We start from the raw sequence: 11,439 nt of genomic DNA on the forward strand, positions 1-11,439 counted from the left end.
CATCAGGTGCTGTGTATGCTGCAGCCAAACCTTCATTACTCTCGTCACTCAGTATCTGCTTGTGTCGTCTGAAACCCCAAACAGAGGGGAGGTTGGACTCTGGTTTATGTCAGTAAAACGTGTTTCAGATGTTCCTGTCTCTTGTTTTCCATTGTATGCAAATATAGTTCAAAGTCGACTTTTCAAAGAAAAGAAATCTGAGAGAAAGTACAAAGAAAGCAATCTCAGATGCTGCGACATGTTGCTTCTGATTTTAGGAGTCACTGCACACTTTAGAAATAATAATACGTGACAGACAGACCTGCTTTGAAGAAAAATTTTTAGAGACAGAATTTCTCATTGCTAATAAGCAATATTTTTTTTCCCAAGAAGTGTAGGTTCTCTTTATTTTTTGTTCCAACTACATTGAAAATACAGACCAATGAAATCAATCAGTGCAGCCACAGAATAATTAAAGGCGCCCATAGAGGTAAACCAAGACAGCAAATGCATAAAAATGGACATAGTTGATCTAGAGCTGCAAATTACTAGAAAACCTTTGGATAATCGTTGCTAATGCAATGACTATGTCAGTTGTTTTGTTCTTTGCATCTGATGCAGCATCAGGGGAAAGGGAAGTGCGCAGGCAATTTATGTTACAGAGATGGAAATATGCAAGATTATTAACATGAGACTGGAAAGATAATGTGCTGTCAAGGATGACACCCTGACTCTTAAGATGAGAGGAGAGGAACATGTAAGAGTTGTTAATGGTGAGAGAGATCATTTAGATTTCGTACAGACGAGGAGAATTTCAGTTTTATCGTCATTAAGTCTTGAAGTGAACCAAGATTTCACTTGGTTTGGATAGAAAATGATGTTGGAAGAATGGAGTTAGATTTCCTAGATTGGTAGAACAGGGTGCAAAATCATGAAAACAGGTGTTAAATTTATGAACTATTGTCAGCGGGGATGATGCAAGTGATGAAGAGGAGGGGCCGAGGGACGGAGCTCTCCAGGGACAACAGAGATGACAAAAGCAAGTTGAGATCTGAACGACTGGAGTCGGATGACCCGACTGCGACCTCAGACGCATGACTCGAAATCCGGCTGATTGTGCAGGAAAAGTTGAGAGGGGAAGGAAAGCAAAGAACTTAAGCTTAGTTACTGGTGGAGTTTTTGAATCGTCATTTAATATAAACAACTTTAAGGGACTACGCAACTGTGGAGGTTGGAGGTATTCAGGTATCTGGTGATGGAGCGAGTTTGTTTCTGTAGCAGAATCACAGGTGTTCCCTTCATTGGAACAAATGATACAGCAACCTCAGAGTCCCAGAGCGTCAGTCGTCACATTACAACCCAACAGGACATTCCCAGCTTCCACACACACCGTCACGCCAACAGCTGAGGAAAGAAAACATAAGTTGGCGTTTCAATAAGGTTAAACATCAGTGCAGGTGTGCCGAGAAGGAAATTAAATCTGGTGTTTATGTTTAGGGACAGCGGTTACCTTTCTCAGCTCTGAGCCACGAGGCAGCCTTCATAGCAAGAAGTTCCCATTCGACCTTCACATCTTTTTGATGTCCATGAAGCCAAATTAGAGCCAAAATGGTGCCCCACACTTTCCTTTTGGCCTACTTAAAAGAAAAGAAAAGGTTGTTTAAGTTCATTTTATTTTATTTTCCTTGTGCTTATGCTGTAAAATGTCATGCTTCATTTTGCTGCTCAAATACAGCTCGTCTTTTACGCGACGCCAACCCACCGATGAAGGCCTTGTTTTTACCAACTCCTCTATGCTTTTTCCAAGAGCAGCAGCCAAACATGGATCAAGCAGCCAGCAGCCAGAGGCATCCTGCAGCGAAACGAGCTCCAGCAGCGGATCTCTGGCTGGCTCACAGTCTCCTTTTATCGCAAAAAGACGTTTTTGAAGAGAATATCAAAAGTTGAAATAAAAAGTGCAGCACCTTAAAATGAAAATGCGATTACAGAGACTGCTGTTAAAAGGACACATCCATCCTGCTGCTTGCTGGTATAGAATTAAAATCGTAAATGCAAATTGCATTTATAACATCAAACAAACAAAAACATCTTGTTTTCTTACCTCTATTTTCAATAGATTCACTTTGGTTCTTCTTGGAGCTGGAAGCTTTTGGTAAAAAGAAGAAAAAATGTATATAATCGCTTTGTTGATTTTTAATCTGTTTTACTAAATTTAAACTTAAAACAAATATGAGATCATTTTTACAATACACGTAAGCTTACAATGCATGGTTGAAAAACATACTGAGCCCATGTCCATCTTTGTTGTCATTGTCAAAACCCAGTTACTTGTTATTGAGGGACTTTTTACCTCCGCTCTCAATAGATAGTTGCCTAAATTAAGGGGTTGATTTTTCTAGGTTTTTTCAGTTTGAGCTTATGCAGAAAAAGAGAAGCAGTTATTTCATGGTTTTTTTACTCATTTTTGTGCACCAAATAAGGGGAATGTGGCAACGTCTTTGAACATTTATACGAGCCTTTCAGGTGATTACTTCATGCATTTAGTGAGATAAATACTAGCAAGCACAAACTAACAAATAAATCCACATGTTGAATATATATTATTTTTGAACCAAATTTTGGTTATTGCAAGGAGTCTAAGCATTATTCCAAAAATAGAGTTCAACAATTTATTCACCGCACAGAAGAAAACTGTATAAAAAAAAAAACAACAACAACAAAAAAAAACAACCACCAACGCATTTAGGAACATCTAAACTTTTGGCTTTAGAAAGACCGGTTCTGATCAAACTTTTATTTTCCGTTTAAGAAACCTTCTCAGTACTGGCTACTATGTTAAATAAACATCTGATATCTGTATGTTTCTTGAGTCAAAAATATGTTGCTTACCTGAAAACAGATTGTTTTTCCAAGCTTTTCCTGAAGATAAGAAATAGATAAAAAAAAATTACTTTAATCAGAATTTGTAAATAAAAAAAAATATGTATATAAAGATAATAACACATTTGGTGAAACAATCTGCTGTAACATGCAAACTGACTAAGGGAATTAAATTAGCAAGGTGAAACTGTATAGTAACTAATACAGCCAATGTCCAACAGGCCAGATACTTATCCAATAGTGCCCTCTGCAGGTCAAAATGTTACAATACATACAGGCCATCCCCCATATACAGGAAGAAATGTCAGGCCGTGTTACTTACCGAACTTACTAGCTGATGTTCTTTTTCTGATAGACGAGCAAATGCGTCTGAAAACTAAAGAAAGAAGAAATTATTTCAAAGTCATCGTGTTTTATCAAATTAAAAAAACAACAAAAAAAAAAACATTTCTTTAACATTCCCAGACTGTCAGACACACAATATTTGGTTTGATCCCTTTTAAAAAAAAAGGTTAAAATGTCAAAACAAGGTTAAAACTTACTGTTTTTTTCACCCCATGAATTATCAAACATCAGATCAATCAAACCGCCACGAAGCACTGGCACTGTACCAGAAAACAGTAAAGAGTTACACATCATTAGATAAAAAAACCCCAAAACATTACATTCCAGCCATGAAACAGGAAGTACCAACAAAAGGATCTCTGATCAAAATGATGTACTCAACACACAACATGTAACAATTTAAAAAAATGTCTCATTTCAGATTGAGCCCCATGTAGCCACTCACTGTATGTAGGATTCTCCCTGTAGATCAGCGGACCTTGAACAGGCTCCCCATTGCTTTTGTTGACGGCAATGAAGGCGGTGAAGATGCTGCTGACTCCAGACTGGACGCTGAGGTCCACCACCTTCTCCATTTCTTCCGGCTTCCCGTGCTCCCTCTGCTCCTGCTCCAGGGAGCGAATGAGAGTACGAGCAGCCAGCCTGTGGATTGAGGAGCTGCAGGGAAACAAAACAAATAAAAAATAAAATATTTCCCCTTAAGAGGGGAAATAAATGTGTATTTTTATGTCTACGTTTAAATTTAAAAGCAACCATTATTTGTTAAACATAACATTTTACCACTAGAGTTGTTAATACACTACCGAGCGAATGGCATATCTTCTTTCTGGTCAAAGTCTAGATCACATGCAGGCTGTAGAGAGAAGTGCAGCTGGTTCTGACATGGATGACCCGCTGTGGCAAACCTCACTGTCAAACAGCCATCGGCTGCTTCAGAACACTGAGAACGCACAACAGAAAATCCATGTGTTACTTTGATTAGAAAACAAAAAGCACATTTGTCGTCAATCCCAGAACTGTGTTGCTCCTTGCCTCTCCGGTGAGCTGAGCAAAAATCAGTGACCTCTGACCCTGGAAAAGTGCTGTAAGTGGTAGAGACAGAGTGGTGACAGAGACACCCTCGGGTAAATCCCACGACAATGAAATGTCAGTGACGAGCGGCTGCAAGGCGAATCTCAGGGACTGCATCACCTGAGGACAAATTTTAAATGTGTCAATAGCTAAACTGTGAACATGAATGGCGAGAGATTATCATTTTGACAAATAAATTCAGGTTAACAGAAAGGCTCTTATGGTGTCACATTAAGTTTCTTGTGAAACAAAATAACAGACTTTAAACATTTCAATAGATTTTCAGACCTTAAGTTTATTTTTTGAATATCGTTTGTCTTTTTTGCAGCGTGTGTAAATATCTGGGTTGAACTGTGTGACTTTTCTGGAAAAAAAACATTCAAAGTCACCATGCGAGTCTCCTGACTTGTGGAACTAAACGCAGACTTTCAGATTAAAACTGAAGTTGTTTCCAGAAAATGATCAGTAATTGGAGGCAACTAATGATTGCCTCCAATTTATTATTTGAGCCGATGCCAGTAATTTGCCCCGTATTGTTCTGAGTTTGTTATTTTTTTATTCTATCTTCCATTTGCATTTTTAGTGTTCTGCATTTGTTAATGCACTGAAGTTGCCTAAATAAAGAAAAACACAACTACCTAAATAAAATCAAATGATTCTTAATGCAAAAAAAATAAAACATGAGAATATTTCCAAGTTATGCCTCACTTTTGGTTGCATCCTTTCTTTCCCTACAATGAACTGAGCATGTCCGCCTCCCTCTCTGGCCATCCCATTGATAAGTTCAGAGCTGGCACCTTCTCCAATCCCAAAAGAGAAACACCTAGAGGAAATAAGCATAAATGCTTTCTACACATTTGTAAAATTTGCCACATTTTACAATACAGAAAAATTTGACTGGTACTGCGATATTGTATTGCAGTGGCGTTTACCTGTGAAATTCAGAGTGTTCCTTCACCTCATCCAGAACAGCTTTTGTGTAATTCACCTCACCATCAGTAAAGATGAAGAGCTAAAAATAAGGAGAAACGATTTAAAATTATAACCTGAAGAAAAAAGATGTTTTCAGATGAAAAACTTTAGACACGATGCAGGAATCCTGGAACTGGGAAATTTTCAGCTTGATCAGCTGATGAATACTCTGCTGTTTTTACTGATTTAAAGTGATCTGCTTTAGCATCAGAGAGGCAATTTAATAAGAAGAGAGATTAAGCAATAACAATACTTTAAAAGACAACAGAATTTTCTACAACATGTCTGCAGTTCATTCAGACATTTCTTGAATACTTTAAAGAGTTGATGCCCCTGCAGTAAGTGAGAACTGCGCTATGGTTAAAATTCCCTGCTAGCGTCAGCTTGCTGCCATGTGTGTTTGTGCATTACTTGTCTGGGATGTTTAGGAATGCAGGGCTGTCTGTAAATTTGTCGCAGAGGCTCCAGGATCTCCGATCCTCCCAGATCTGCGCCCATCTCCTCAACTTTTTTCACAGCCCGTTTAAGGTTTTTCTGGTTGTACTTTGCACTTTTACTGTTGGAGAAACGGTGCACACTTACTGCAAGTCTGTAGATATGTTCAATCGGAAAATCTACAAATGTCCATATTAAACTGTTTCTTCATATACTGGTCCTGGTAAAGAGGTGTAAAAAGCCTCAAAATAAAATAATCTAACTGCAGTTCCAGTATGTGTGCAATATCACACACACTTAAAAATGAAAATTAAACATATATATCCAAAGAATACAAAGTCCTACTGGTACAGTAAATGCAGGTCGTGAAAAGTATTAACTGCAGAAATGTCAATAAATGTGTCAACTGTTAATTAAAATAAGAGTTTCTCCTAACTAAACACATTTAGTTGAATTAAAGTGGAGATTTTTCCACCATATACATTTTTATTTTTTAATCTTAAGGCTTTTGGCGAATGTTTAGCAGGGGAATCAATAGCAGTAGCGCTGTATGCACTGTCCAAACTTACGGGAAGACTTGTTCGTAACTATCTCCAAAACCGTAAATATTAAAATAGCAGCCCATGGGTAAACTCTTCAACAGGAGCATCAGAGTATCCTTCAAGGAAAAAGAAAAGAACGTAAATGCCACGATATGACTGGAGGGCCATAAATCATAAAAATGTTTCTTCTAAAAGATGACCTTGGCACTGGCTATGCGACTCTGGCGACTTCCACAATATGTCGGGAAATCCATGCTCCCTGATCGATCCAGTAAGAACACAAACTCTCCACAGGAGGTGAAATTAGACGTCACAGATTCAGGAAATTCAGGATACAAGCTCACCATTACCGCTGGATCACCCATCAGAGTGCCTGAAACAAATGTGAATGCCAGGTACCATCATGACTTTGCTATTCATTCCAACACCTCCTGTGATTTTATAGAGCTAGTCAACAACATGGACAAAGTAAGCATTTAGTTTGAAAAGCACCATCATATTTAGTTTTCACAGTCACAATATCAATAATGGATGACGTTGTGCCTAATTGTTAAGCCTCTGACATTAGCTAGCTTGGATTGTTTTCTCACTCCGACATGTAAGTTCACAGTTGCACAATTGTTCTTTTTTTTATTATAGTTTTTTTCCCTTCATTTCTGTTTGTAATGTTTGATTTTAATAAATCTGTGTAATCACTAAAACTAGAAGTGGGAATTAACCTTGCTACTTTTTGACTCTCAATTTGTTTTCTTAAACCAGTTTTTTTGATAGAATCTGCAGATGTGAATTAGCTCATCATTAAAATCTGGTACAACACATTATATTATGACATTTATCCATGATCTGTATAAAATACTATTTTTTTTTAGGAATTATCCATGCTAACACACCCTCTTTAAAACTCAATTTGAGATTCCAGAATGACGGCTTCATATTAAGATTTTTTTTTTATCTGACAAACTGTAACAGAAACACAATTAGCTAGAGACATGGGTCATGGTAGTGGCATTGTTCATGCTTGCTCCTTCACTTGACCAGGAGAGACAGATAATTGACATCGTAGTGGACCTTCAAACAGCAATGCCAACCCTGAAAATTCTCTCTAATACATACTGCATAAAAAGTGTTCCTCATACTTGTGCTTCAGAGCGATAATTACAAACACAGGCGGCTGTAAACCTTTTACAATACTTCTAAGCTGGTTTAAAAGAGATGAAACATCTCCTAATCTTACAAACAAATCATGAACAATCTCTACCCACCAGGTTTGGCAGAGACCTGTCCTGCCTCCACCACAGCAGAGGGCCGGTGGGCGTCTTTGTAGTAAATGAGTAGTTCAACGTCTCTGTCAAACTTGTGTCCTGTAGCCAACTTCACCGTGGCCTGAGTTTGATCAGCGTTGAGGTACTGAAGAGGCTCCAGAGGACAACTAGACTCTATTTTAGAGACTGGATGAGGAGAGGACACTCTGGCAGAAAATGACAGACTGTAGGGCACCAGAGAGGCTGGAACTGAGGTCACCTGGACACTGGGACCTTCACTACCTGGAAACACGAGACAGAACAGACAGACAGTGCGTTTTAATAGCATTAGCACCCCTGTCAATTTTGAAGAGTAATTTCAGAACTTTATCCACCTTTAATGTAACATTTATCCTGTACAATTCAGCTGCAAAACATTTTAATCTTTGAAGAAAATAGTTTGAAGAAATGCACACTTTTATCACCAGGTCGTTGCAGTTTGTAAAATTAAACAGGATATAAGTTTCAATGAGAGAGTTGGCATACTTTGCATGCTACATTACAGAGAACCTCATGGCTTCTACAACCTAAACCAGCACTATCCTTCAAATACTGTACCGATGAAACCAGAAATTCACAGACACTGATAAAAATACAGCCACGGTTGTACCTCCAATTAACCCAGGGTTTCCAAAGCAATGACTTCATCACTTGGTCTTCTTCTGACCGTTTAAAGAAATAGCAGGCATCCTGTATATTAACTTCTGATTCTGAAAGACATTAATAAAAAATAAATAAATCACCTACATATCATTCATCTCATTATTGTGGCATTTGGCAAATAGAAATACTTTTGGTAATTCTAGCTAACCTAAAGCAAGAGCAGTTTGGTTGGATGTAACTTCAGGCAGTGAAAAAAGGTGCATGTGGCTTTTTTTCTTCAGTGTATGTAAACTTCTTCTTTCAACTGTTTGTCTTTCTTGGACAGAAGAAAGAATCGCCATAAGTAACTTGGCTCAGTTTGCTGACACTGTATTCTGCAAATATTTCATACTTGCGACATTTGCTTGGAGCTATTCTGCAATAACAGGAAATGACTACCTTGTGTTGTGTAATAAAGCTGAACATTACACACCGTGGAAATTTCAACCACTGTATGGCCCCAAACTTAGATAAAGGTAGAAACTCCCAGAAACACTTCAGGATTTTCTGTGTTTGTTCATTCAGAACTCCAGTAATGTGTTAGAATATACACCATGATGAAAAAAGAGCCATTTATTCCTAAAATAAAGCTCATTATCCAACATTTTCTTCCACAGTGGATGGTAGGAGCAACTGTGTGAAGTTTGGCATTTTTAAGTATTTTGCTAAGTATTATCAAGTTGGTTTCTGACTGTTTTCCTACCCCGTGGTTGGTATCGAGGGTTGGGAACAACAGGCAGACAGAACCTCAGCCCATCATCGGCCTGCACAGCCAGCTCAGTGACGTACTCCAGCCTGATGGAGGCGCTCTCTCCTGGAGGCAGACTGCCCACGGTCAGAGAGAAGATATCTGGACTCTCGTCACTCTCCTCCAATACGAATACCTTCTGACCGGAGCTCAAAGCGTCATCATACACCTGCCGAGCCTGCAGTCCACAAGAAACATGTCGACAATGTCCACTTCACTGTGATTTAGCTCCTTTATAGAGAGGACATTTGAGTCCAGCTCACCTGCTGTCTGTCCATCACCTCAGCTACAATGTGTGTTTCTCCAATCTGAGCACTGAAATGACACACAGCAGCATCTCCAGGCAGAGGGAAGACAAACACGGTCTCCAGAGGTTTGTCCTCCTTGTTCTCGAAGTTAAGAGTGGAGACCAGAGTAGCTACATGGTCCTTCACCTCCAGCTGAGCATCAATGCTCTTCAGAGGAACTGAGAAAGAAAGATCTGATTGTTGCAATAATAAAGATCTTTTGGATGTCAAATGGGGCTGCACAGTGGCGCAGTTGGTAGAGCTGTCGCCTTGCAGCAAGAAGGTTCTGGGTTCAATTCCCAGCCCCAGTCTTTCTGCATGGAGTTTGCATGTTCTCCCTGTGCATGCGTGGGTTTTCTCCAGGTTCTCCAGTTTCCTCCCACAGTCCAAAAACATGACTGTCAGGTTAATTGGCCTTTCCAAATTGCCCCTAGGTGTGTGTGTGTGCATGGTTGTTTGTCCTGTGTGTCTCTGTGTTGCCCTGCGACAGACTGGCGACCTGTCCAGGGTGTACCCCGCCTCTCGCCCGGAACCTGAGCTGGAGATAGGCACCAGCACCCCTCCCGACCCCACTGAGGGACAAGGGTGAAGGAAAATGGATGGATGACAAAACACACTGAAACATTATTTCAAACTATCTGTGAAGTCAGGCTTAATATTATGATTTGCATCATGGTATAATAAGATAAGAATTGTATTGCTTCTAAATTTAGTTTATAAGACTACAGCCACCCAGTTGCACCTAAACAGAAAAATGTCTAAAAATAATAATAATAAAAAAAAAAACTACAAATAAAACTTTTGCACATTACCTGAATCTTTTTCAGGGGTCAGCAGACAAAATAGGTTGGACATCCTTCCTGAACTGAGTTTGTGAGACGGAAACAATTTATTGGAAAATTAAAAATAAACACAAACAAACTTCGAGATTTAAACATTGTAACCGATTGATAGGCTAACATAACTGATGGTTTACAGTGTTACAACTATTAATCTTTTGAACCTTTAAATCAGAAGGGCTCAGCGGTCGGGTTTGGACGCTGAAAATCTGTCTTTTACATTTTAAAAGATAACGCTACACAGCCTGGGCTGCTATAGTTAATCCAAAACACAAATACCTTTACAACAACGTGCCTGTATTCAGGAGACAGGACCAGGAAGCTCTTCCGAAGGAAGTTTTCTTGTCAATCCTTCATGTTTTCAGTGTCTGTTACTTACTCAAGTCTCGCTCAGCGTCACAGTCCCTCCTGTTGGGAGCGCTCGTTTTAATACATGGGATTGGAGAAGGGGGCGGTGCTATTTCCCCGGTTCAGTTCCACAATAAATGGGTTATTTCTAATTTTTACCAATAAACTCGACTTTTACATGAATGTATTAAAATGAAACTATTCTAATATATTTAAATTTTTAAATTGATAATTTAGGTGTCCAAAGTCGGTCCTTGAGGCCCCATCTGATACGGATCCCCCTGCGTCTTCTTGCCGCTCCGCCCCGCCCCGACCACGCGGAAAAATACGCTCGTGCACGTGATGAGCACTGAGAAAGCACGATGCTCAATATTACCCATCAGATAAGCTTTCCCAGCTGTGTGAAGCTGACACCCCATCCACGTCAAAAAATCCAGCAAATAGTCTGAATGGTTAGTGCTCCGTTTGTGCAGGTTTGTGCCGTTAAAATTTTCGTTTGTGCAGCTTTCGTTTTCGAGAAATTAAAAGTTATAATTTTGACCGATGACGTCACCGTTCCCCCATTTTGCGCCAAAACAAACCAAAGGGGGCTAAGTTCGTTAGTGCTCCGTTTGTGCAGGTTTGTGCCGTTAAAACTATCGTTTGTGCAGCTTTCCTTATGAGATATCAAAAGTTATAATTTTGGCCGATGACGTCACCAGCCGCCCCAATTTTGCTCCAGACATCAACATTTTTTTCTTTTTCCCGCTGTTACGTCGCCGCCACCAACTTTGTTTTGGAGCAAGATGGGGGGATGGTGAACTCTGGATGACCTAAGAAATTATTTTTAGTATCTCAGAAACCAAAACTGCACAAACGAAAATTTTAACGGTACAAACGGATCCACTAACCATTCAGACTATTTGCTGGATTTTTTTGTGGGTGGGGTGTCAGCTTCACACAGCTCCGTTTAACCTATGGGAACGGTATGTGATGCCTATATTTCGCCATATTATAGGCATCAAATACGGCCATATTTCACCCATCAGATACCGTTGCCCCTATGATAAA

At 39.5% G+C, this 11,439-nt stretch overlaps 1 protein-coding gene across 3 annotated transcripts; it reads right to left on the reverse strand.

The window, feature by feature from the left end:
• Positions 1–355: 355 nt before the first annotated feature.
• On the reverse strand, positions 356–10,613 carry LOC106933836 (von Willebrand factor A domain-containing protein 5A-like). Of its 3 annotated transcripts, none has more exons than XM_015013337.2 (20): positions 10,321–10,612; positions 10,015–10,067; positions 9,179–9,381; positions 8,871–9,093; positions 7,487–7,768; positions 6,425–6,597; positions 6,252–6,340; positions 5,659–5,803; positions 5,208–5,287; positions 4,984–5,098; positions 4,237–4,395; positions 4,008–4,144; positions 3,650–3,861; positions 3,402–3,464; positions 3,182–3,235; positions 2,869–2,898; positions 2,081–2,125; positions 1,742–1,881; positions 1,490–1,613; positions 356–1,383 (listed from the first exon to the last, which is right to left on the reverse strand). In XM_015013337.2, the coding sequence occupies exons 2-20, from the start codon at positions 10,055–10,057 to the stop codon at positions 1,304–1,306; spliced, it is 2,397 nt and encodes a 798-aa protein (XP_014868823.2). In that variant the 5' UTR covers positions 10,058–10,067; positions 10,321–10,612; the 3' UTR covers positions 356–1,303. The 3 variants fall into 3 exon arrangements, with proteins under 3 accessions (XP_014868823.2, XP_014868826.2, XP_014868825.2); XM_015013340.2 differs by having other exon boundaries at positions 9,179–9,230; positions 10,321–10,611; XM_015013339.2 differs by lacking the exon at positions 356–1,383 and having other exon boundaries at positions 1,490–1,616; positions 10,321–10,613.
• Between the last annotated feature and the right edge of the window lie 826 nt (positions 10,614–11,439).

This window comes from Poecilia mexicana, unplaced genomic scaffold (assembly GCF_051168715.1).
Source record: "Poecilia mexicana isolate PSO_F unplaced genomic scaffold, ASM5116871v1 scaffold_13, whole genome shotgun sequence".
Lineage (NCBI taxonomy): Eukaryota > Metazoa > Chordata > Actinopteri > Cyprinodontiformes > Poeciliidae > Poecilia > Poecilia mexicana.

Excerpts from the sequence above, each read along its gene's own strand:
- LOC106933836 (XM_015013337.2), bottom strand. The coding sequence starts at position 10,057 with ATGTCCAACCTATTTTGTCTGCTGACCCCTGAAAAAGATTCAG. Across the intron at positions 4,396-4,983 it reads AAGAAAGGATGCAACCAAAA|GTGATGCAGTCCCTGAGATT; the intron begins GTGAGGCATAAC and ends ATTTGTCCTCAG. Across the intron at positions 1,384-1,489 it reads GTGGCTCAGAGCTGAGAAAG|CTGTTGGCGTGACGGTGTGT; the intron begins GTAACCGCTGTC and ends TTCTTTCCTCAG.